This window comes from Ascaphus truei, chromosome 1 (genome assembly GCF_040206685.1).
Source record: "Ascaphus truei isolate aAscTru1 chromosome 1, aAscTru1.hap1, whole genome shotgun sequence".
Classification (NCBI taxonomy): domain Eukaryota; kingdom Metazoa; phylum Chordata; class Amphibia; order Anura; family Ascaphidae; genus Ascaphus; species Ascaphus truei.
The window spans coordinates 133,790,503-133,814,172 of NC_134483.1; the positions used below are offsets into that span (position 1 = coordinate 133,790,503).

The following is a 23,670-nucleotide window of genomic DNA, read 5'->3' on the forward strand; positions in this document are numbered from 1 at the left end:
TATATTAAAAATATTCAGTCCTTTTACTATTCCCGCCAAAACCTTCACCTACGCAGTCTTTATTACATTTTTAAAATGGCCGACAAACTCACTTATTAAAATAAATATATATTTCAACAATGGCGTGCGCACGTTCACCTACCCAGTCTACAATTCTTATGTTTACCTCAATAAATACTTAGTACATCATCACCACTATTATTACATTTGCGCATTCACTATAACAGCCACCCTTCACCTACGCACTGTCAATTTCATTTACTAAATGTCAGCCTTCACCTACGCACTGTCAATTACATTTATACAATGCCAGACACACCAACTTACTATATGTACATTACATACACATTGCACTATCTTCCCCTTTGCCAATGTATTTTTTTTATCCATTAATATTATTATTACATTAATTTCTGTGCAGAAAATCTTATTTATGTACATTGCATACACATTACACTATGTCCCGCTTTGGTACCCCGCTTTGCTAAAAATGTATTTTTATCCATTCTTACTATCTTTACATTTCTTTACTTTCTTTCATATCCGCTACACTTTTTATCATTTACATTACCTTCATAACATCACCCGCTTTCTCTATCTTCACGATTTTATCTACAAATAGCCATCATACTTTCTTTTTCCTTCAACATTGCTTCATTCACACATCAAGTACATACTTTTACATCTACCAATGTGCTCCGCACGCCAATCTCTGTATGCGCTCCGCAGACATCACTTTCACCATAACCTCATGCACAACACGCATGTGCGCCAAATGAAAACTTTATTTAAACAAAAAAAAAAATTTCATGACTGCAATTTAATACATCCATTTTTAAACAAATTTACATTTTATTTGCATATTACAACAATTTATGTCAATCATTAAGATCATTAACACATATTATTAACTCTTTATGCCTGCAATGTACTACATCACTTTACTGTTAACACTTTAACACTATCATTTACAAATCACATACACACTCACTCTTTCTTCACAACACACCCCTCCCCACACATCCTTCCTCTTCCCACTCCCCCCCACCCCTACCATCATTCATCTTCCCACACACCCACCCTTCCTCTTCCCACCCACCCATACACCCACCCTTCCTCTTTCCACCCTTCCTCTTTCCACCCACCATACACCCACCCTTCCTCTTCCCACCCACCCATACACCCACCCTTCCTCTTCCCACCCACCCATACACCCACCCATCCTCTTCCCACCCACCCATACACCCACCCATCCTCTTCCCACCCACCCATACACCCACACATCCCCTTCCCACCCACCCACCCTTCCTCTTCCCACCCACCCACCCTTCCTCTTCCCACCCACCCACCCACCCTTCCTCTTCCCACCCTCCCACCCACCCACCCTTCCTCTTCCCACCCTTCCTCTTCCCACCCACCCACCCACCCTTCCTCTTCCCACCCACCCACCCACCCTTCCTCTTCCCACCCACCCTTCCTCTTCCCACCCACCCACCCTTCCTCTTCCCACCCACCCACCCACCCTTCCTCTTCCCACCCACCCACCCTTCCTCTTCCCACCCACCCACCCTTCCTCTTCCCTCCCACCCACCCACCCTTCCTCTTCCCACCCACCCTTCCTCTTCCCACCCACCCACCCTTCCTCTTCCCACCCTTCCTCTTCCCACCCACCCACCCACCCTTCCTCTTCCCACCCACCCACCCACCCTTCCTCTTCCCACCCACCCACCCACCCTTCCTCTTCCCACCCACCCTTCCTCTTCCCACCCACCCTTCCTCTTCCCACCCACCCATCCACCCACCCACCCTTCCTCTTCCCACCCACCCACCCTTCCTCTTCCCACCCACCCACCCTTCCTCTTCCCACCCACCCACCCTTCCTCTTCCCACCCACCCACCCTTCCTCTTCCCACCCACCCACCCTTCCTCTTCCCACCCACCCACCCTTCCTCTTCCCACCCACCCACCCTTCCTCTTCCCACCCACCCACCCACCCTTCCTCTTCCCACCCACCCACCCTTCCTCTTCCCACCCACCCTTCCTCTTCCCACCCACCCTTCCTCTTCCCACCCACCCTTCCTCTTCCCACCCACCCTTCCTCTTCCCACCCATCCACCCACCCACCCTTCCTCTTCCCACCCACCCTTCCTCTTCCCACCCACCCACCCTTCCTCTTCCCACCCACCCACCCTTCCTCTTCCCACCCACCCACCCTTCCTCTTCCCACCCACCCACCCTTCCTCTTCCCACCCACCCACCCTTCCTCTTCCCACCCACCCACCCTTCCTCTTCCCACCCACCCACCCTTCCTCTTCCCACCCACCCACCCTTCCTCTTCCCACCCACCCACCCTTCCTCTTCCCACCCACCCACCCACCCTTCCTCTTCCCACCCACCCACCCACCCTTCCTCTTCCCACCCACCCACCCTTCCTCTTCCCACCCACCCACCCACCCTTCCTCTTCCCACCCACCCACCCACCCTTCCTCTTCCCACCCACCCACCCACCCTTCCTCTTCCCACCCACCCACCCACCCTTCCTCTTCCCACCCACCCACCCACCCTTCCTCTTCCCACCCACCCACCCTTCCTCTTCCCACCCACCCACCCACCCTTCCTCTTCCCACCCACCCACCCACCCTTCCTCTTCCCACCCACCCACCCACCCTTCCTCTTCCCACCCACCCACCCACCCTTCCTCTTCCCACCCACCCACCCTTCCTCTTCCCACCCAACCACCCACCCACCCACCCTTCCTCTTCCCACCCACCCTTCCTCTTCCCACCCACCCACCCTTCCTCTTCCCACCCACCCTTCCTCTTCCCACCCTTCCTCTTCCCCCCCACCCACCCTTCCTCTTCCAACCCACCCACCCTTCCTATTACCACCCACCCTTCCTCTTGACACCCACCCACACACCCACCCACCCACACACCCACCCTTCCTCTTGACACCCACCCACCCACACACCCACCCTTCCTCTTGACACCCACCCACACACCCACCCTTCCTCTTGACACCCACCCACACACCCACCCTTCCTCTTCCCACCCACCCACCCCTCCTCTTCCCACCCACCCACACACCCACCCTTCCTCTTCCCACCCACCCACCCACACACCCACCCTTCCTCTTCCCACCCACACACCCACCCTTCCTCTTCCCACCCACCCACACACACACACCCACCCTTCCTCTTCCCACCCACACACCCACCCTTCCTCTTCCCACACACCCACACACCCACCCTTCCTCTTCCCACCCACCCACCCACCCACACACCAACCCTTCCTCTTCCCACCCACCCACCCTTCCTCTTCCCACCCACCCACACACCCACCCTTCCTCTTCCCACCCACACACCCACCCTTCCTCTTCCCACCCACACACCCACCCTTCCTCTTCCCACACACCCACCCTTCCTCTTAACCCACACACCCACCCACACACCCACCCTTCCTCTTCCCACACACCCACCCTTCCTCTTCCCACCCACACACCCACCCACCCTTCCTCTTCGCACCCACCCACACACCCTTCCTCTTCCCACCCACCCTTCCTCTTCCCACCCACCCACCCTTCCTCTTCCCACCCACCCACACACCCACCCTTCCTCTTCCCACCCACCCACACACCCACCCTTCCTCTTCCCAAACACACCCACCCTGAACACACACCCACACACCCACCCTTCCTCTTCCCACCCACCCACACACCCACCCTTCCTCTTCGCACCCACCCACACACCCTTCCTCTTCCCACCCACCCTTCCTCTTAACACCCACCCACCCACACTTCCTCTTCCCACCCACCCACCCACACACTCACCCTTCCTCTTCACACCCACCCACCCACCCACCCTTCCTCTTAACACACACCCACCCACCCACCCACCCTTCCTCTTAACACACACCCACCCACACACACCCACACACACACCCTTCCTCTTCCCACCCACCCACCCTTCCTCTTCCCACCCACCCACACACCCACCCTTCCTCTTCCAACCCACCACCCTTCCTCTTCCCACCCACCCACCCTTCCTCTTCCCACCCACCCACACACCCACCCTTCCTCTAGCCACCCACCCACCCACCCTTCCTCTTCCCACCCACCCTTCCTCTTCCCACCCACCCACACACCCACCCTTCCTCTTCCCACCCACCCTTCCTCTTCCCACCCTTCCTCTTCCCACCCACCCACCCACCCTTCCTCTTCCCACCCACCCACCCTTCCTCTTCCCACCCACCCTTCCTCTTCCCACCCACCCACCCACCCTTCCTCTTCCCACCCACCCACCCACCCTTCCTCTTCCCACCCACCCACCCTTCCTCTTCCCACCCACCCACCCTTCCTCTTCCCACCCACCCACCCTTCCTCTTCCCACCCACCCACCCTTCCTCTTCCCACCCAACCACCCACCCACCCACCCTTCCTCTTCCCACCCACCCACCCTTCCTCTTCCCACCCTTCCTCTTCCCCCCCACCCACCCTTCCTCTTCCAACCCACCCACCCTTCCTATTACCACCCACCCACCCTTCCTCTTCCCACCCACCCACCCTTCCTCTTCCCACCCACCCACCCACCCCTCCTCTTCCCACCCACCCACACACCCACCCTTCCTCTTCCCACCCACCCACCCACACACCCACCCTTCCTCTTCCCACCCACACACCCACCCTTCCTCTTCCCACCCACCCACACACACACACCCACCCTTCCTCTTCCCACCCACACACCCACCCTTCCTCTTCCCACACACCCACACACCCACCCTTCCTCTTCCCACCCACCCACCCACACACCAACCCTTCCTCTTCCCACCCACCCACCCTTCCTCTTCCCACCCACCCACACACCCACCCTTCCTCTTCCCACCCACACACCCACCCTTCCTCTTCCCACCCACACACCCACCCTTCCTCTTCCCACACACCCACCCTTCCTCTTAACCCACACACCCACCCACACACCCACCCTTCCTCTTCCCACACACCCACCCTTCCTCTTCCCACCCACACACCCACACACCCACCCTTCCTCTTCCCACCCACCCACCCACACACCCACCCTTCCTCTTCCCACCCACCCACCCACACACCCACCCTTCCTCTTCGCACCCACCCACACACCCTTCCTCTTCCCACCCACCCTTCCTCTTCCCACCCACCCACCCACCCTTCCTCTTCCCACCCACCCACACACCCACCCTTCCTCTTCCCACCCACCCACACACCCACCCTTCCTCTTCCCAAACACACCCACCCTGAACACACACCCACACACCCACCCTTCCTCTTCCCACCCACCCACACACCCACCCTTCCTCTTCGCACCCACCCACACACCCTTCCTCTTCCCACCCACCCTTCCTCTTCCCACCCACCCACCCACACTTCCTCTTCCCACCCACCCACACACTCACCCTTCCTCTTCACACCCACCCACCCACCCACCCTTCCTCTAACACACACCCACCCACACACACCCACACACACACCCTTCCTCTTCCCACCCACCCACCCTTCCTCTTACCACCCACCCACCCACCCTTCCTCTTCCAACCCACCACCCTTCCTCTTCCCACCCACCCACCCTTCCTCTTCCCACCCACCCACACACCCACCCTTCCTCTAGCCACCCACCCACCCACCCTTCCTCTTCCCACCCACCCTTCCTCTTCCCACCCACCCACACACCCACCCTTCCTCTTCCCACCCACCCTTCCTCTTCCCACCCTTCCTCTTCCCACCCACCCACCCTTCCTCTTCCCACCCACCCACCCTTCCTCTTCCCACCCACCCACCCACCCTTCCTCTTCCCACCCACCCACCCACCCTTCCTCTTCCCACCCACCCACCCACCCTTCCTCTTCCCACCCACCCACCCTTCCTCTTCCCACCCACCCTTCCTCTTCCCACCCACCCACCCTTCCTCTTCCCACCCACCCACCCTTCCTCTTCCCACCCACCCACCCTTCCTCTTCCCACCCAACCACCCACCCACCCACCCTTCCTCTTCCCACCCACCCTTCCTCTTCCCACCCACCCACCCTTCCTCTTCCCACCCTTCCTCTTCCCCCCCACCCACCCTTCCTCTTCCAACCCACCCACCCTTCCTATTACCACCCACCCACCCTTCCTCTTCCCACCCACCCACCCTTCCTCTTCCCACCCACCCACCCTTCCTCTTCCCACCCACCCACCCTTCCTCTTCCCACCCACCCACCCTTCCTCTTCCCACCCACCCACCCTTCCTCTTCCCACCCACCCTTCCTCTTGACACCCACCCACACACCCACCCACACACCCACCCTTCCTCTTGACACCCACCCACCCACACACCCACCCTTCCTCTTGACACCCACCCACACACCCACCCTTCCTCTTCCCACCCACCCACCCACCCTTCCTCTTCCCACCCACCCACCCACCCTTCCTCTTCCCACCCACCCACACACCCACCCCTCCTCTTCCCACCCACCCTTCCTCTTCCCACCCACCCACACACTCACCCTTCCTCTTCCCACCCACACACCCACACACCCACCCTTCCTCTTCCCACACACCCACACACCCACACACCCACCCTTCCTCTTCCCACCCACCCACACACACACACCCACCCTTCCTCTTCCCACCCACACACCCACCCTTCCTCTTCCCACACACCCACACACCCACCCTTCCTCTTCCCACCCACCCACACACCCACCCTTCCTCTTCCCACCCACCCACACACCCACCCTTCCTCTTCCCACCCACACACCCACCCTTCCTCTTCCCACACACCCACCCTTCCTCTTAACCCACACACCCACCCACACACCCACCCTTCCTCTTCCCACACACCCACCCTTCCTCTTCCCACCCACACACCCACCCTTCCTCTTCCCACCCACCCACACACCCACCCTTCCTCTTCGCACCCACCCACACACCCTTCCTCTTCCCACCCACCCTTCCTCTTCCCACCCACCCACCCTTCCTCTTCCCACCCACCCACACACCCACCCTTCCTCTTCCCACCCACCCACACACCCACCCTTCCTCTTCCCAAACACACCCACCCTGAACACACACCCACACACCCACCCTTCCTCTTCCCACCCACCCACACACCCACCCTTCCTCTTCGCACCCACCCACACACCCTTCCTCTTCCCACCCACCCTTCCTCTTCCCACCCACCCACCCACACTTCCTCTTCCCACCCACCCACCCACACACTCACCCTTCCTCTTCACACCCACCCACCCACCCACCCTTCCTCTTCACACCCACCCACCCACCCACCCTTCCTCTTAACACACACCCACCCACACACACCCACACACACACCCTTCCTCTTCCCACCCACCCACCCTTCCTCTTCCCACACACCCACACACCCACCCTTCCTCTTCCAACCCACCACCCTTCCTCTTCCCACCCACCCACCCTTCCTCTTCCCACCCACCCACACACCCACCCTTCCTCTAGCCACCCACCCACACACCCTTCCTCTTCCCACCCACCCTTCCTCTTCCCACCCACCCACACACCCACCCTTCCTCTTCCCACCCACCCTTCCTCTTCCCACACTTCCTCTTCACAACCACCCTTCCTCTTCACACCCACCCACCCTTCCTCTTCACCCCCACCCACCCTTCCTCTTCACCCCCACCCACCCTTCCTCTTCACCCCCACCCACCCTTCCTCTTCACCCCCACCCACCCTTCCTCTTCACACCCACCCACCCTTCCTCTTCCCACCCACCCTTCCTCTTCCCACACAACCACCCTCCCTCTTCACACCCACCCACCCTTCCTCTTCCCACCCACCCACACACCCACCCTTCCTCTTCCCACCCACACACCCACCCTTCCTCTTCCCACCCACCCACCCACACACCCAACCTTCCTCTTCACACCCACCCTTCCTCTTCACCCCCACCCACCCTTCCTCTTCCCACACCTCCACCCACCCTTCCTCTTCCCACCCACCCACCCACCCTTCCTCTTCCCACCCACCCACCCTTCCTCTTCACACAATCCCACCCACCCTTCCTCTTCCCACACCCCCACCCACCCTTCCTCTTCCCACACCCCCACCCACACACCCTTCATCTTCCCACACCCTCACCCACCCTTCCTCTTCACACACCCCCACCCAAAAACCCTTCTTCCCACACCACCACTAAACAACTTTTGAAAAAAAAATCGATTCACATTCCGGGCAACGCCGGGTCTATCAGCTAGTTATAACATAAGAGATGTTCACTTGAGCCAGGTAAACTGATTATACACTGGCCCTAATTTATAATAATGTATAAATCGGCTTAAAAAAAAGAATCTGGGGCAAAATACACACATTGGAAACTGAAATGCCAATTGAGCTCTCCTTGAATCATCTCAAATAAGGTGTCTAAGCAAAGCCAAAGCAGAGTATTTTGGATTTGTTGCAACCCTGATTTAGAATATGGCATTGCGTGATTAATTGGTTTTGGTTTGATTTTTAGGCATATATCACACTTCATGCACAACGTACCCTTCCCATCTCCTCAGCGGCCAAGAATCCTTGTTCAGGTAACCAAAGCTTTTTTCTTTATTGTGTGTGTCAAGATTTTGAGCACCCAGTATTTTGCACCTTGTATCAAGACTTACACACGTGTATGTGAATGTAACAGGATTTCCCCCACCCTCTGGGAGATTACTCTATTACTGGGGGTGTAGTGCTGGGTACTTGCTGGTTCACAGGATGTTGAGCTTCGCGACGGTTGTATGGGGAAGACAGGACTGGCTTTTGGGTTGGTGTTTAGCTCTTCTCTCGGTGGGTCAGCGCCTCCATCTCGTGCAGGCTCCGGGAGTGCCGAGGCGCAATCCCCGCAGGAGAACCCTCGATACTCCCCCCTGAGTATATTTTAAACAGCAACTGGAACTTTATTCTCACACCAACAGGGTATCGGCATACACTTGACCTTCGGCCTTCAGATGGTCCCTGGACTCAAACCCCCAGACATGGGCCCCAAGGGTCAGTCCTAACTCTTCCCCCTACTCCCTAGTGGAGTAGGAGGTTTAGTCCTCTCTCCCTCTCCCCTAAGAGAGGAGATAGAAGGTGGCCAGAGTCCTGCGTACCTCTTCTGTGGACAGTCTCAAGGGAGAGACAACTAACTAAATTTAGGAAGTGCAGCCCCTTAAGTACCCTGGGGGAGGGGCTTAGATCTGAGCCCAGGATTTGGCAGAACACAGGCCTTGTCCCGCTCCCCCTGTCGTTCAAGGGAGCTGCTTACTTGCCAAATCCAGACATGGCTACATATGTGTGTATAAATCACATTCTCCCCTGCCCCCCCTCCCCCCCCCCACCCCCCAAGGGAGATTTTTATGCTACGTACATTATGGCGCTAACCTGCAGCCTCACAGTAGGCATGGGCCTCCACTCATAGGGAGTTTGGGGCTGCGGGGTGCCGCGCCTCCACCCGTGGGGATCCCAGCGTAGGCGGGATGACTCCTCACGGGAACATATACAGCAAATAACCAGGACACACAGCAGTGATGAGCAATACTATTTACCTGCAGGTCCCTCCTGATACACAAACCTCAAAACAATAAGAACAGTATACATAGACCGTGATATACCCAAATACCCCCTTGTACCCTGTCCCTTGGGCACCTCAGCGGCCTAGGTGTCCAGTAAAGCAACCCCGAATGTATGTGAGGGTATCGCTACCCTCCCTGGTGTATTTGGTTGTGCACGTAGTTGCCTTCCTGGTTACAACGGTGTAGCCAGGGAATCCGCCTTAGATAGCAGGAGCTGCATCCGTGATCCCATGTTGGGCCTCCCAACAATATTCCCCTCACTCCTTCCGGCAGCCGCACTGTTGTACTCCTTAGCCTGGGGAATCCTCCTTAGTGATTCGTCCTGCTCAGTCGCTCCGCTGGTAATCGGCTACCAGGAATGTCCCTGAGGTATGGCCGTCCCTAGAGTACTCAGCTAGGGTGGCTCAGGGCCTACGGGGTTCTCTGGCCTAATCCTGGGCAGCCTAACTGGCCTCCCAGACACAAACTTCTCCTCTGCGGTCTCCGACAGTTCTGACATGCGGTCTCCAGAGGATATCATGTTCCTCCAGGGGATACCCTCTCTCTCTAGTCCTTTGGGAGTGCCAACATGGACGCCGCACCTCTGCTATAAAGTCTGAGGAGCTGCATCAGCTCCCCCTAGAGGTGCTACGTATGTATGTATTTTATATCGAAAGATATATCTCATATCTATCTATATATCTCTCTCGATGAGGAAAAAATACAATTTTTTATTTAAAAACAAAAAAATAAGCACATGGTTACACTGCCATGAAGTTGTACCTTAAGACAGATATGTTTATTGAAACTAGTACGATGGATTTCACTTTTAAATATTTTCAATTTTCCAAATATTCTTTGATTAAGACTCCCATTAACTTTTTAAGTTTTGTGTTTGCATTTGACCATTCCCTGTGCTTTAACCCCTGCGCACTTCTCTCACCCCCCCCCCACCCCCCCTCCCATTCCTATTATTTATAAATATCTCAAGGAGTCAGGAATACATCACATTGAAGGTCCCTGTGGCAGGATGAACTCGTTGTACAGTGCATCACTATAAACACATTCTAGCTTGTACATTACATTAAGGTCTCTGGTTCCAGTCAAGTTACTTTGCCACTACATGGAGATCAGTGTACGGAGGCTTAGTGCAGATTGTACAAGCTCCATTCTACTACGAGCTACATAGCTTTGTGTGTGTGAGAAGATTGCCAGGATATAAATTAATTTTGTTTTCTCTGATTCTGTTTTTCTTGCAACCTGTTTGTTATATAATGTTTTACCCTTTTCTTTACCCCGCTTTCCAGTTGTCTGCACACGATACCTTGGTTCTATCCCAGCCTGTGGCAACACCTTTGCCTCTGAGGTAATTGTGTGCTATATTTATACTGAGGGACCTCCGAGGGTTAATCACTTAACTTGGGAAATATTGTTTTTCTTAAACTCTGTGGTAAACGTCTAATCTACGGCAGCTGTAATGTGCATTTTAAATGTAGTCCCTCTGGGAGGAAAAAATGAAATTGGGTTTCTAAACCAAACACAAATCAATAGATCACCCACGCTTGTCCCGTCCCCCACCGTCCCCCCCTGCTGTTTTTGTAGATAATTCAGTTAAAGCTGCAGTTCAGTCAATATCCTGCATGTGTGGGTTTTTTTAATAAATCCGTTCTGTAGTAAGAAAAAATACTTTTAGCATTTTCTGTTTTTAAAAAAACAACTTTTAAAGACCAATTTTCTTGTATTCTATTTTAACAGCCATTTGCTAAGGCACTGCCCCTTCATGTCATGTCACAAGCCCTGGCACACCCCTTTGTCAGCCCTGCCCTCCCTCTAGCACATGTCAGTGCAGGAGTGCTCATGAATATTCATGAGCTTCCACTGACAGACAAGCAGAATATAAACAGATCCCTTCACTAATTATGTCACCAAATTTCAACCTATCAATACATGGAGAACGAATTGACCTGCAGCTATACAGTTCTTTAGGTAATTAGAGATTGCACACATAAAACTATTGAAGTAAAAAAATAAATAAAAAATAAAAAAAAGACTGAACTGCAGCTTTAAGCGTTTAGATGAAAATCTAGAGCAATTTCTTCAAAGCACTAGCACCAACATTCCCTTAAATCAGGGGGGCGCAAACTTTTTTTCCTGCGCCCCCCTGCCTTTGGGAAGCGCGCGGGGCCTCTGTAAACCCTGCGCCCCCCCGCCGGTAATCTCGCGCCCCCCCCCCGCCGGTAATCTCGCGCCCCCCACTTTGCACGCCGCTGCCTTAAATCATGATCACCGTTTTGACAGTGACCCATTATGGATATTTAAGAGACATTGTGAAACCCTTTCAGAGAGTTAAACAATAAACAAAACTGTTTCACAAAACTTGAACACATACATTTTGTTGTGCTTGAAGTAGCAGTTGTTGTATTTACATGTTAAAACTGGAGTTGGGTAGGCACAGCCATGAGTCAGGAAGTCCTATTTCACCCCATTGCTTCAGAAAACGGGACAGTAGCTTTGGTTAAGGTTACAGTATTATTTTTAGATTCATTTTTCAGGTCATTGGATGCAAGAATTTCTTCAACCTGAGGAATCTTTTTCAGTATAGCCATGTAGCTTCCGGTGCATAGTTTTTGGTACAAGAAGAGTGGATCGTCGTCATAGATGTGCCCAATGGTGTCTATGCATGGCTGTTGCGGGAAACGTCAGGATGTCCCACATTCCTGGAACATTTGAGAGTAGGAGCGTGACCGTTACTGTGACAGTTCTGTAAACTACATCAACATTTGCTGAACTTTTACTTGGAACAGGGACTTGGTTCGCAGTCTCGCAGGTTTTATGTCTTGATGTGCATCTGAGGAGTCTTGTGGGGTCCCGATATTTTATTTACAGTAACATTTGTGAAGAACTTGTGGAGTTCCAATAAAACGTTTATCTAGAGCTCTATACCTCATTGGTCACCAGCACTGATTGCCTTGCCAGCAGTTTCCTTACAGGGACTGTCATTTTCCCTTCGAGCAGCGCAGATTACGGCTTTATTGAATCGTGCCGAAAGAGCAGCAATAAAATCACATAACGAAGTTGTAACAATGCCATCTGGGCACAGATAGTCCATAGATAAACAAGATGTTTAGACACAGCTAGTGAAAATATATTTCTAATTTAATGCAGCAGTCTGCATTGATCGCCTTTTTTTTTTTAATATATATTTTTTTTTAGCATTTCTGTTTTCTTGCTAACTTTAATTGGTCTCTTACTTCCAGAACTGCTTGTTTTTTAATTCCGATTGTCCGTTCAGGAGATGTGTGGAAATATTCCATGTGCGGAAGGTTAAAATGGAGCTCTTCTCAGTGCCCAGTGCAGTTTTTAGGTTACCATGGTAACCTCAGACGCTACAGTTTCAGAAAATCATTTTTTTTTCTTTCTTTTTACACACACATACAAACATAGGCGTTAAACTTGTATAGGCTTCAGGGGCCGGGAGTGTGCGTCTTTAACCCTTTGCGTTCCCCAAGATGTAGCTACTACATCATATGGTCCGACACTCTGGGCCCTTTGATGTAGCGGCTACGTAAAAAATAAAGACATAAATGCTCGGTGAGATCGCATCAGCAGCGCGGGGCGCAATCTACACTGCTCCGGAACGGAAGCGGGAGGCGGCCGCGGCCTATCCGGCACTTAAAGGGTTAATATAAACCCACTTTTAATTTTTGTTTACAAAACCTCTAGAGCAGTCGTTTTGACATGTATTTTTTTTCCCCCTGTTTGCAGTGGAGCCAACTTTAGCACTTTGCTTATGAGCCTGGGACCTGAAAACTGTGCTAATTTGCTGCTTTTCGTGCTGATAGAGAGCAAGATCCTCCTGCACTCCCTTAGACCGGCAGTGCTGACTGGAGTAGCTGAAGCTGTTGTCGCTGTAAGCATAAAAGAACTGTGTGTGTGTGTGTGTGTGTGTGTGTGTGCGCGCCCTTTCTGCTGTGATGTGCTTTACATCAGTGCTGTATCGGTTAATTTATAGGTATGCATTCAATACGCCTCTTATTTAATTGGCCTGATTTAACACCTTTCACTGCTAGATGCTCAGACGTTATAACCATGTTATGCCCCTTCAGAGCCTGGTGGCTTTTAGCACAATGTATAGACTGAGAATGCATATGTCTGGTAACACATGTTAGCTATGATAAATGCATTGTAAAGCCTCCAGCACAGAAGAGGCTAGACACGTATTTAACTCAAAACCTGGTGTGTTCTCTCTTGCCTTTCAGATGATCTTCCCTTTCCAGTGGCAGTGCCCGTACATCCCCCTCTGTCCGTTGTCACTGGCAGGTGTGCTCAGTGCCCCCATCCCTTTTATTGTCGGGGTGGACTCGCGGTACTTTGACCTGTACGACCCGCCTCAAGACGTTGTTTGCATTGACTTGGACACCAACACGGTCTACATGTAAGTGACTGTTGGGAAGGACCTCCCCTGCGTGTCCACAGAGGTTATTCTGCTATGTTTGGCATCTGCATTGATGAGCGGGGAACATTTTGCATTTTATGCACCGTGTGTGTGTATGGTTCCACAGACCTGCTCTAAACAGGCAGGGTAATGCAGCTGGGACAAATCTAATATTTCTTATGATACTAGCACTTATTGGTATATAGTGGAAGTGACCCGACTCATTTTGCAAAAGAACATGGATATAAGCTGACAATATCTTACATTTGTTAGCAGTGTGGAACACTCTTTTTTTAACCTTTACAACAGCTTCAATAAACATACAGCAAATCCTTATTACTGCAGAGACGGAATGACACATTAGTGTAGCTATCCCCGCTAAAATGCATCTAGGGCTACGTTCCTAATATGATGCAGTTTTGTTCCCCAAGCATTTCCCTTTTCTGTGTCTTTCAATAATTCATGGAGCTGGTGTTAATAATGTATAGATGGATATATGTAGATTTATTGATGACTTTGTTGATTACCAGAGGTTATTTTATTCCATCCTCAAGCTGTTTGTTGTTTTATTTTTATTTTTATATATTTTTTTAGCTTTTAGTAATAATTCAGAAATACAGACAGAAGAACCCTCTCTGTCTTTGTCATTAAAACCGAATGGGTCCCAGCCTTGGGGTTTCCTGGACTGGAATATCATCACACTGCAACATTGATACACCTTAAACATTATGACTCAATTACTAAAATGTGACACCTACTGTATAAGTATTTTTAAAGAATTGTTTGTGAGATCACTGATTTTGTTCAAGCAAACTTCCCTCCCCATCCCCTTATTTTAATTGGCTCGCTGATGAGGACAGGGTGGGCCAAGGATAAATAAAACACTTGATTGATAAACGGTCCCTTATTTAGATGCCCCTAAGAAATGCAATTAATATTTCCAAAGAGCCACAATTTTTTTTTTTTTTTTTGTAGTATTGTTTGAGAAGTTTAAGGTAGCCTGTTATATTGTTAAATTCATTACAGTAAGTGGTGTTTGACTGGTTCAGTGGCATTTGGCAGGCACCATACAGTAGCATAGCTTGGGGTTGCAAAAACCTGAGGCATAAGGCTGATCTGATCTAATGTTTATCTTTCCATTTCTGTGTTGAGCTCTATACATGACCGAAATTATTTATCGTGTTAACAAGAACCTGACAAGAACCTGACAACACCCTGTTGAACCGCCTGCCAAGTTGTTGACGTGTCTTGTTGTTTTTGTCCATGCCAAAGAGGTAGTGTGTGAAAGGGAATATCCTGCTAACCAACTCCATGCTTCCTTGTCATTAGACCATTTGGGGAAAGCAGGTGGCTCGGGGGTCGCCTGCAGGAGCGCTGCACCAGCTGCCCTAACTGCTGCCAACCCAGCAACCTGCTCTCACCAGTGCTGAGGGAGCAGGCTGTTCCTGCTGGCGGATAGTAGCTTCTGTGTCTCAGGAGAATCTAGTGGCCTTCACCTGTTGTATTAATCCTACTCAGAGAGAGGTTGTCATCTTTACACAGTATGCAATAGAAAGAACAGAAGCCAAAGGAACATATCCTCCATTGGGAATGGATTATAAAGAGTGTTATGGCCGGGTACCTGTTTGATTGTCAGGTCCTGATTTGTCATCGTTTCTTCATCCCCACAGGTCAGAAGACAAGAGGAGCTGTCACTGGAAACAGCTTCCGAAGAAACCGATCAAGAACCTTCTCAGTGTCCTGAAAAAGCTTTACCCTCAGCTGTCTTCAGGTAACTATCTGGGAAGGACAGGGGAGTGAACCGTGTATTCCTATGCCAATTAAGTCACAACACAGAAACCCTAACATGGATGTGCCCCCCCCACCCCCTTTCCCCCCCTGGGACCTCGTAGCCACTTTGACATCGTCTTACTGCAATCTGATTGGCTTCTGTCGGGGATTCAGTTTTCCCGACATAACATAAAATGCATCGAATACCGTGACAATCAGGACCTCAGCAGAAGTACAGTGAAGACAAACAAGTAGGCGAGTGCTGATGAAGAGCTGGCGTACAAATTGATGTTGATAAAAAAAAAAATGTATTTATTCAACACATCTTGTGTGGCAACAATCATTACCTCTACAAGATGTATTAAATAAATAATTATTTGTATCAGTATCAATTTGCACTCCTGCTCTTTATTATCTGCAGTGCCCGGCTACTTGCTTTTCTTCGTTGTGATTCACATACGGCAGGACGCACACAACGCAACTCCCGTCGGCAAGAACTTGTGTGAGTCCTGCGATGGAGTCTCTATCTCTGGGATATCATATTGGATACAAACTGGAATCCTAAAAATGTTTTGCCATTTGTTGTGGTTCTGTAGTGCTGTCTGTGGGTGGCTGGGTTCTGACTCTGGGGATTGTTGGTGCTTCAGTGGCTACCAGTCTGTGGTTCAGCTGGCCTCCGTACCTGCTTTAATAATGACCCTGGTAGGTTTATTTTACTCGCATCATTGGATACATTGGAGGAAACATTGTCATCCTTGGCCTTCATGGAAGTACTTTATCTTTATTGAATGTGTATACAGATTTTTCAAGTCTCGTGCTTTAATCCCCAGATGTTGCAGTAGCACTGATACCTGGACCGTAGGTTAGAATTGTCTCTTTTTTTAAATTTATGTAGGTCCATCCAGGTACATAGCACTTTACAGCGGTAATACGTGTAACATAATGGGAATAAGCGCTCCAGACATAAAAGTAACATTAGGGAAAAGTCCCTGCCCCAAAGAGCTTACAATCTAAGTACTTCTATAATATTATAACTTTAAAACAAAAAAAAAGTGGTTGAACTGCACCTTTAGGAATACTTAAATTGCTTTTGTTTTTGTCCAAAACCTTTTGTTTGGAAGGCTTGCACCTGTAAGTTAAATGACCATGTCCGTGTGTACTTGGCCAAGTTACCCTCTATCCCAGGGGTGCGCAAACTGAGGGTCAGGAGATTTTTCTGGGGTGCTCGGGCAGTTGCAGAGGTCCCGTGCTCTTCCCCAAGGCATTTAAATTAAATGCCGGGGGATCACGTGAGGCCCCGCAATAATAAAACTTACCGGGATTCAGACGCTGTGACGCGGCGTCATAGGACGTGACGTCACAGGCATCAAATGACGCCGCCTCTGACGCTTGGGGTGCCATCTTGGATTCCTTTGTGCCTCCGCTGAGTACTTCGTCAGAAGAATTGTGAGACTTCTTGTGCTGCCTGCCTCTTCTCCGGTCGAGGTTTAATCTCAACGGGTAGTCTGCGGCTGCTGTTTGGCGCCAACCCAAGTTGTGCAATGTGATTTTTATGTTTCCGTTTCGCTCGGGACTGAACGAGGTCTTCACTTAAGCGGCCATCTTCCCTGCTTGCCACGCATGAGCTCCCTATTCTTGAGCTTCTTATTGTCATTCTCTGTATTACTGGGCGATACGGCACATTCATTTTTTGGGGGGGAGGAATGTGTAATTTTTCAGTGAACTAAAAGCTTGAGAAAGTGTGCATTGCTGCCGATATCGGTGCTGGAAAATGGCTTTGGTGCAGATATTGTACAGGAAGTGTAATATACTTGTAGTGTGCTGCAGTAATATAACCCAGTTGTGTAGCACTCTGTGTAATGGAACCAGCACTGCAACCAAGGATGTCTCCTTCATTATCTAACACTATGTAAAATGCCCCAACAATGGAATAGTTGAGCCCAAATGCTCAACACTTGATGAACCCCTCATATAAAGTCCTATATTTACCAAGCAGTGCCCTGCCATACGAACCCCTTACTGTACTAAGACACCTTACAGCCATTAATGTGTCTTTGAAAGTGTAACTTGGGCCTCTGTCTCCCTTTGCCTCAGACACCAATGCCAGGTGACACTGAAAAATTGTGAGTCTTAAAAGAAAAGTGTTCCCAGAGAGCTACTGATTTAAAAGGTGAAGCTAAAAGTAGTGGGTTCATGTGTAGGTCTGCATCCACAGTATTGATATCTGCAGTTTACACACAGTATGATGTTTTAGGAGCATGGAGAGATTTGGGGAACTTGGGAGTTGTGAATGCTTTAAGTATTTTTTTGGTGTTCACTGTTTTACTGCCCCCAGTCCACAGTAAGGCTCAGGAAGGATCTGCAGTGGATATGACCCCCATCGAGGCAGACTTCACCTGGCAAAAGCAAACGATTCAACTGGAAATGGAAATCCAAGAGGCTTTTCTGCGCTTCATGGCTTCAATACTGAAAGGTTACAGGTATTACCTGAAGCCCATCACGCAGGCACCATCCAACAAAGCTACGGCCGCAAACTCGCTGTTCAACCATCAAGGCAAGTACAGCAAGAAACACATATTTTATTGCAATCATATAGGGCGACAAATCGATCAGCTCATGAAGAGTGAATGGGATTGGGTATTTCTTGACTTGCCAATATTTTACCCTGAAGTCTTAAGATGTTCAAGGAATACAGTTTCTCGTGACTTTAGTTGCTCTTCCATGCAGATTTACAGAATATTCTTTTTGCAGGCTGGATGGCATTTTTAAAACTCCTGTAGTCAATGAACGAACATTGTGCACTGTATAATAACGCTGAGAATTCCATATATTCTATATTCCGTTTATATTCCACATGCAAACTTCTTACGCAAAATAAGGCTTCCCCATTGTATCCTGAAATAAAACCTTTGGCCACTAAAAGCCCACATTGCCTATAAGGCCAAGTCCATAGTGCAGGCGCGCGTGCGACGAGCGCATGGCGTTATGCGCGCCTGTTGCTTGAGCGATCCGTGGCCTGTAAAATTTCTGACGTGCACAATGGGGAAACGTTGCCGTGACATCACGGAGCTGGTTCGCCCTCATTGGCTGAACTGCTCACGTGTCCCGGCTAAAACAAATCGCGTGCGCTATGACCTGCTTTATAGAGGAGTCATCTTTGTTCGCGCCGCACACGCCATCGCGATGACTCTGGATGAGGGCTAATGCAGTAATGCCTGCGAAGATTTCTGTGGTAAAGAAAAAAAATTTGGGTTTGCGGCTTTTTGAAGTTTTTAGGCATACAGTACTCTCTCGTTATACAATGCATCATAGGACCCAGGTCCTGAAGGCCTCTCGTTATACTGCAGCTCATTACTTTTAAAGTGGCCGCACAGGTTGTAAAACATGAAGTATTGTTTTTAATTTCAAAGGAAAGGGAATAGAAGGAAGGTTTAAGTAACCAAAAACCAGCTTTGTTTTACCCTTTGAACTAATTACCAAGGAGCCTGATGACCGTTCACTATAAGTGAAAAACATTATTGCAATATATAGGATGGCGTTGGACAGGCATTAACCTCGCCACTAGACAAATCTTGAGAGCTGTTGCACTTGGGGCCATATGATTTTAGAGACGTTCCGGAATGATATCCTGTGATTGTGAAGTATGTGCGGTTCTATTACCCATTTGGCAGGGTTCTTGAAAAGCCGGGATCGTGCCCATATGAAATTCTATTTGCTGTTGACGAAAACACAGTTCTTCATCCGCTTCATAGAAGAGTGCAGCTTTGTCAGCGACAAGGACACCAGCTTGGCCTTTTTTGATGACTGCATTGAAAAGGTATTGAAAGGAACGCGCACGAGCAGCAACTTTGTACACGTGGTAAACTATTGAGATTTCCAGCAACACTGCAACATGTACGGAACATGTACGGAACATGTACGGTACATTTGCATCTGGAGAGAAGGGTTAAAACAGCAGTGCAGAAATCCAGCAATCCAAGTCACTAACTCCATTAGAAGATGTAATTACTACATGCAGAATGATGGGTTTACCTTCAGCTTGACGTGTTAAAAAAAAAAAAAAAAAAAGTTCAATTGGAAAAAAGGTTTTGACACTTAAATTTAACACATGCAGAAGTACTGACAATAAAAATACATGACATGAATACATGCTTGGTTTGTTTAAAATCGAGCAATAGTAATTCCACCTCCATTATACTATTTGTTATGATACCTTCTAACAGAACGACAGAGTTCAAGAGCTGACGACGGTACTGTGTGCTGCATTGCAAGCCTCATTGTGCATAATCTGGCAGCATCTCTGATATTTATGAACGCAATACATGTATATTGTGATTTGCAGACCACTCCAGCCTATAAGAATGTCATTTGTGCAAATAAATACGGTGTGTATATAAAACTCCTTATTTAGTCAGATTGTATTTCTTCGTGTTTTCAGCTTTTTCCTGACAAAGGCACGGAAAAGGGAGATAAGGTACGTACTATTTCTCAGCGCTTTAGACTATACTTTATTGCAAGGCTTGGTGCGCTCCTGCAGGTGAAATAGCGGGATAAGCTAATCCCCTCATGTTTCGGATTGTAACTGATGGTCGCTTCACATGCTGGCGCATTGTGTCCCGCTGCAGAGCGCCAAACGTTGCATTAATGTTGGCTAGAATGTAACTTGAGCTTTCATTGGAGTTGTGCGCACTGTGAAACTTGTCTTACCGTCCTCGTGCTGTGACCTTGTCTCTCATTCTCTCCTCTCGCATTGTTGCTTCGCCTCATTTTCCTTGTCGGATTATTTGCTAGCTACATGTTTTATATTACAGGTCGAACTGGAGTTCCCTGAGGACACTCGGCTGATAGAGCTGGATGAGTCACAGAAGAGCGAACACACAGTGTTTATAATGCCGCCAGAGCCTCTGCCAGAGGACGGGCCTGACCCCCTTCCAAAGTACAGGTAATGAGCCAAGTAAACACGAGATCCAGGGGGAGCATGGGGAAGAAACAAACAAATCTAAGTGCAGCAGAATGGTAATGGGTTAAATGTAAGTTTCCACAATCTTGGCTCTTTCAAAATGACTACTTACAAGATGTAAGAGTCATAAACAGCAAGGTTGACTACTAGTCAGTGGAGAGTATGCGCATGTATGTATTTTGAAAGAGCCAAGATTGTGGAAACTTACATTTAACCCATTACCATTCTGCTGCACTTAGATTTGTTTGTTTCTTCCCCATGCTCCCCCTGGATCTCGTGTCTACTATTGTAACCTTTGGGGACGAGTGAAGACTACCCCTCCCAGTGGGTCAGAGCAGGGGGTGGAACTGTATACACGTGAATTTATTTATTCTTGTTTTTCACTTATTTAAGTTTATATTGGTTCACATTTAGTGTTCAACCCTTTTATCTGTTTGCGCCTGTTGTTCACTTTATCACTATACCCATGAGCCAAGTAAATACATGGCAAGGACACTTAAGAAGCCCTCTGGGCTCTTTTATGTCGGTTCTTTGACTCTTTTTAGAGAAGTCATATGATGGTGTTGGTACTTCAAGGGGAAGTTTCCATGTGATGGTGCCCTGATCTGCACCATCGCAGTTTAATGAATAACCCCCCAAAAATCTGGCACGTTTCATTTTCCATGAATTGGGGCAGTATAACTTGTGTCAGTGTTGGTAGTACATCTTTGTGCGCTTGTTCCCATAACCTGCTGCAAAACAGATGCTGTTGTGAATATCATAAAGGTCAAAAGAGGGTTCTAACTCTACTGAATAACGGGTCCTCTACAATTTGAGCGAAGTCAGGAATCGAATGCATGTCCCAGAATGGCCGTAGTTTAAAAAAGATCCACATTTTTTTTATTCCGCATTAAATAGGGGATACCTTTATCTACAATTTTTTGTACCTATGACTTAACTTCCATGACTTGTAAATCTACCATTGAGACCATATACATTCCATAACGTTGCATATGTGAATGTCGAAAATGGTAACTAAACACAGAGATACAGAATATGTACACGTAAAGGAGGATCAAGGAATAGCTTTGTGGTAAGAACATTGCCTTTTAAAGTACGTGAACTCCATCTCAAGCGCCGTGTCCTCTTTGTTTGATCTTGGGCATGTCACTACAGGACTTTAAAATATATATATATATATTTTACAGCAAGCGTTTCTATACCATAAAACATCTTCCGATGCCAGAAGATAACCTTACAACTCTTCACTTGAATGAGCTATTGGGTGTCTCTCGGAATAGCCTCGCTTAATACATCTGTTTAGCGAGTGCCCCACCGCGGCATGTTAGGGAGGTCCCAAGCCTGTCTGGGTTCAGTTAGCTACATCCTGTCATTTATCAATAAACTGGAGCAATAAAAGAAAATAAATATACTGTACAAATTGTGTTTTATTACAACATTGTGCACGTTTTTCTCCCCTGTTAGATACAAGAACTTTCCGAGGCTCGACTACTCTCTCTTTGACCGGACACGTGAGCAGTACCTTACTTTCAATGGGCACATTCTGGGAGGCCGAGCCAAAGACAGCCCTACGTTTATTGCGAAAAGGACCAAACAGGTGGGCTATAAGCTTGGGCTTTGCTCTGGACAGGGTTCCTTGTAGTGTTATATTCGGAAGAATGCTAACCTGAGAGAGTTGACCTCTCCATAATAAAGTTAATGTCATTTTGAGATTTAGTAACTTGCAGATGTTGAGAGAGGTCAGTATTTTTCTTCTGATAGAGCTGAAATGGGGGCTCTCAAAAAAGAAACCATTGCATTCAGAAAAGGTTTGAAATGTAGGTCCTGCTGTATTTAGGGTTACTGTGCTATGGAGGTACTGTAGTTTTTATTTTTGATGAAAAGATGAAAGAACCCTCTTTTAGGAGGAATTCATGAATTAATCTTATTGAATTGAAAGCTTTAAAGCAGCAATCCTGCTTTCCTTTGTTTTTTTTTTGTTTTTTGCAGTCACTGGTTTAAAGCAGGAGGTTTCGGGAAGCTCCCCCTGCTTCCCGAAATACTTACCGCCGTAGCGGGTGCCGGTAGCAGCTCCGGCTGGGTTGTGTTAGCTATCGAAGTGGCGGCTTAAGTGTGCCACAGGCCAATAGGAAGCCGTGATGTCACCCCTTGCGGCTTCCTATTGGCGATCGTGACGGGGATCTTTAAACCTGCGGGGTGCAGGGGGTCCCCGGAGCTGAAATCAACGCGGTTCAGCTACGGGAGACCCCCTACTTCGATCATATTTTTAAAATGCATGTTTTTCTGCTTTATTAGAGCATTGAAGGTCCGAATGTGTTACTTCTGTGTTTTCATTCACCTGTTTTTTTTTTTGTTTTTTTCCTACAGGAAATCAAAACTGCCCACAAACTGGCCAGGAAATATTACACGACTGCTCCTCAATGGGCCAAGTGTCTCTTCAGCCAGTGTTACAGCTTGTGGTTCATATGTCTGCCGGTTTATGTCAAGGTGTCTCATTCCAAGGCCCGAGCACTTCAGAAGGCGTACGATGTGCTCGTTAAGATGAGGAAGACAGAGGTGGATCCTCCGGATGAGGCGAGTTTGCAAAAGATTAGAGAAAGCGGATGTGTTAACATTGCAAACGCTCGATTAAGAGCTTGGTTTGTTTCAAATATGCCAGTGGAGATATGAGCGTCAAATCTCCCGCAATTTTTCTTTTTCTGTACATCATTGATGGTCAACCTATATGTATTGCTGTCCGTGCAATCTTTCAGGCACAAGTTCCCGCCCGCGTAGAGTTTGTAATGTAATAATTTTGGGTACAGAGATATGAGGGAAGCTGCCGATGGTCACAAGGAGCCAATACTTGGATTTGAACCAAGTTCACCGGCTTCACTCAAAATGGAATAAAACATAATGCTGCATTGCAAGTAAAGCCTTTGGGTTTTGTGGCGTCCTACCGGCATGTC

At 49.1% G+C, this 23,670-nt stretch overlaps 2 protein-coding genes across 3 annotated transcripts in view; one reads left to right on the forward strand and one right to left on the reverse strand.

Annotated features, from left to right (window-relative positions):
• LOC142492387 (perilipin-2-like) overlaps positions 1–23,670 on the reverse strand; it is a 447,955-nt gene that overhangs the window by 318,210 nt on the left and 106,075 nt on the right. The window lies entirely within an intron of this gene.
• Positions 1–23,670, forward strand: part of DENND4C (DENN domain containing 4C) — a 119,840-nt gene that overhangs the window by 65,047 nt on the left and 31,123 nt on the right. For both annotated transcript variants that reach the window (XM_075594996.1, XM_075594998.1), the window contains exons 7-17: positions 8,501–8,567; positions 10,865–10,923; positions 13,323–13,467; positions 13,817–13,992; positions 15,663–15,763; positions 18,098–18,316; positions 19,434–19,579; positions 20,201–20,236; positions 20,574–20,704; positions 22,187–22,319; positions 23,090–23,296. In XM_075594996.1, coding sequence (XP_075451111.1) covers positions 8,501–8,567; positions 10,865–10,923; positions 13,323–13,467; positions 13,817–13,992; positions 15,663–15,763; positions 18,098–18,316; positions 19,434–19,579; positions 20,201–20,236; positions 20,574–20,704; positions 22,187–22,319; positions 23,090–23,296 — 1,420 coding nt within the window. The remainder of the gene's footprint in view (positions 1–8,500; positions 8,568–10,864; positions 10,924–13,322; positions 13,468–13,816; positions 13,993–15,662; positions 15,764–18,097; positions 18,317–19,433; positions 19,580–20,200; positions 20,237–20,573; positions 20,705–22,186; positions 22,320–23,089; positions 23,297–23,670) is intronic.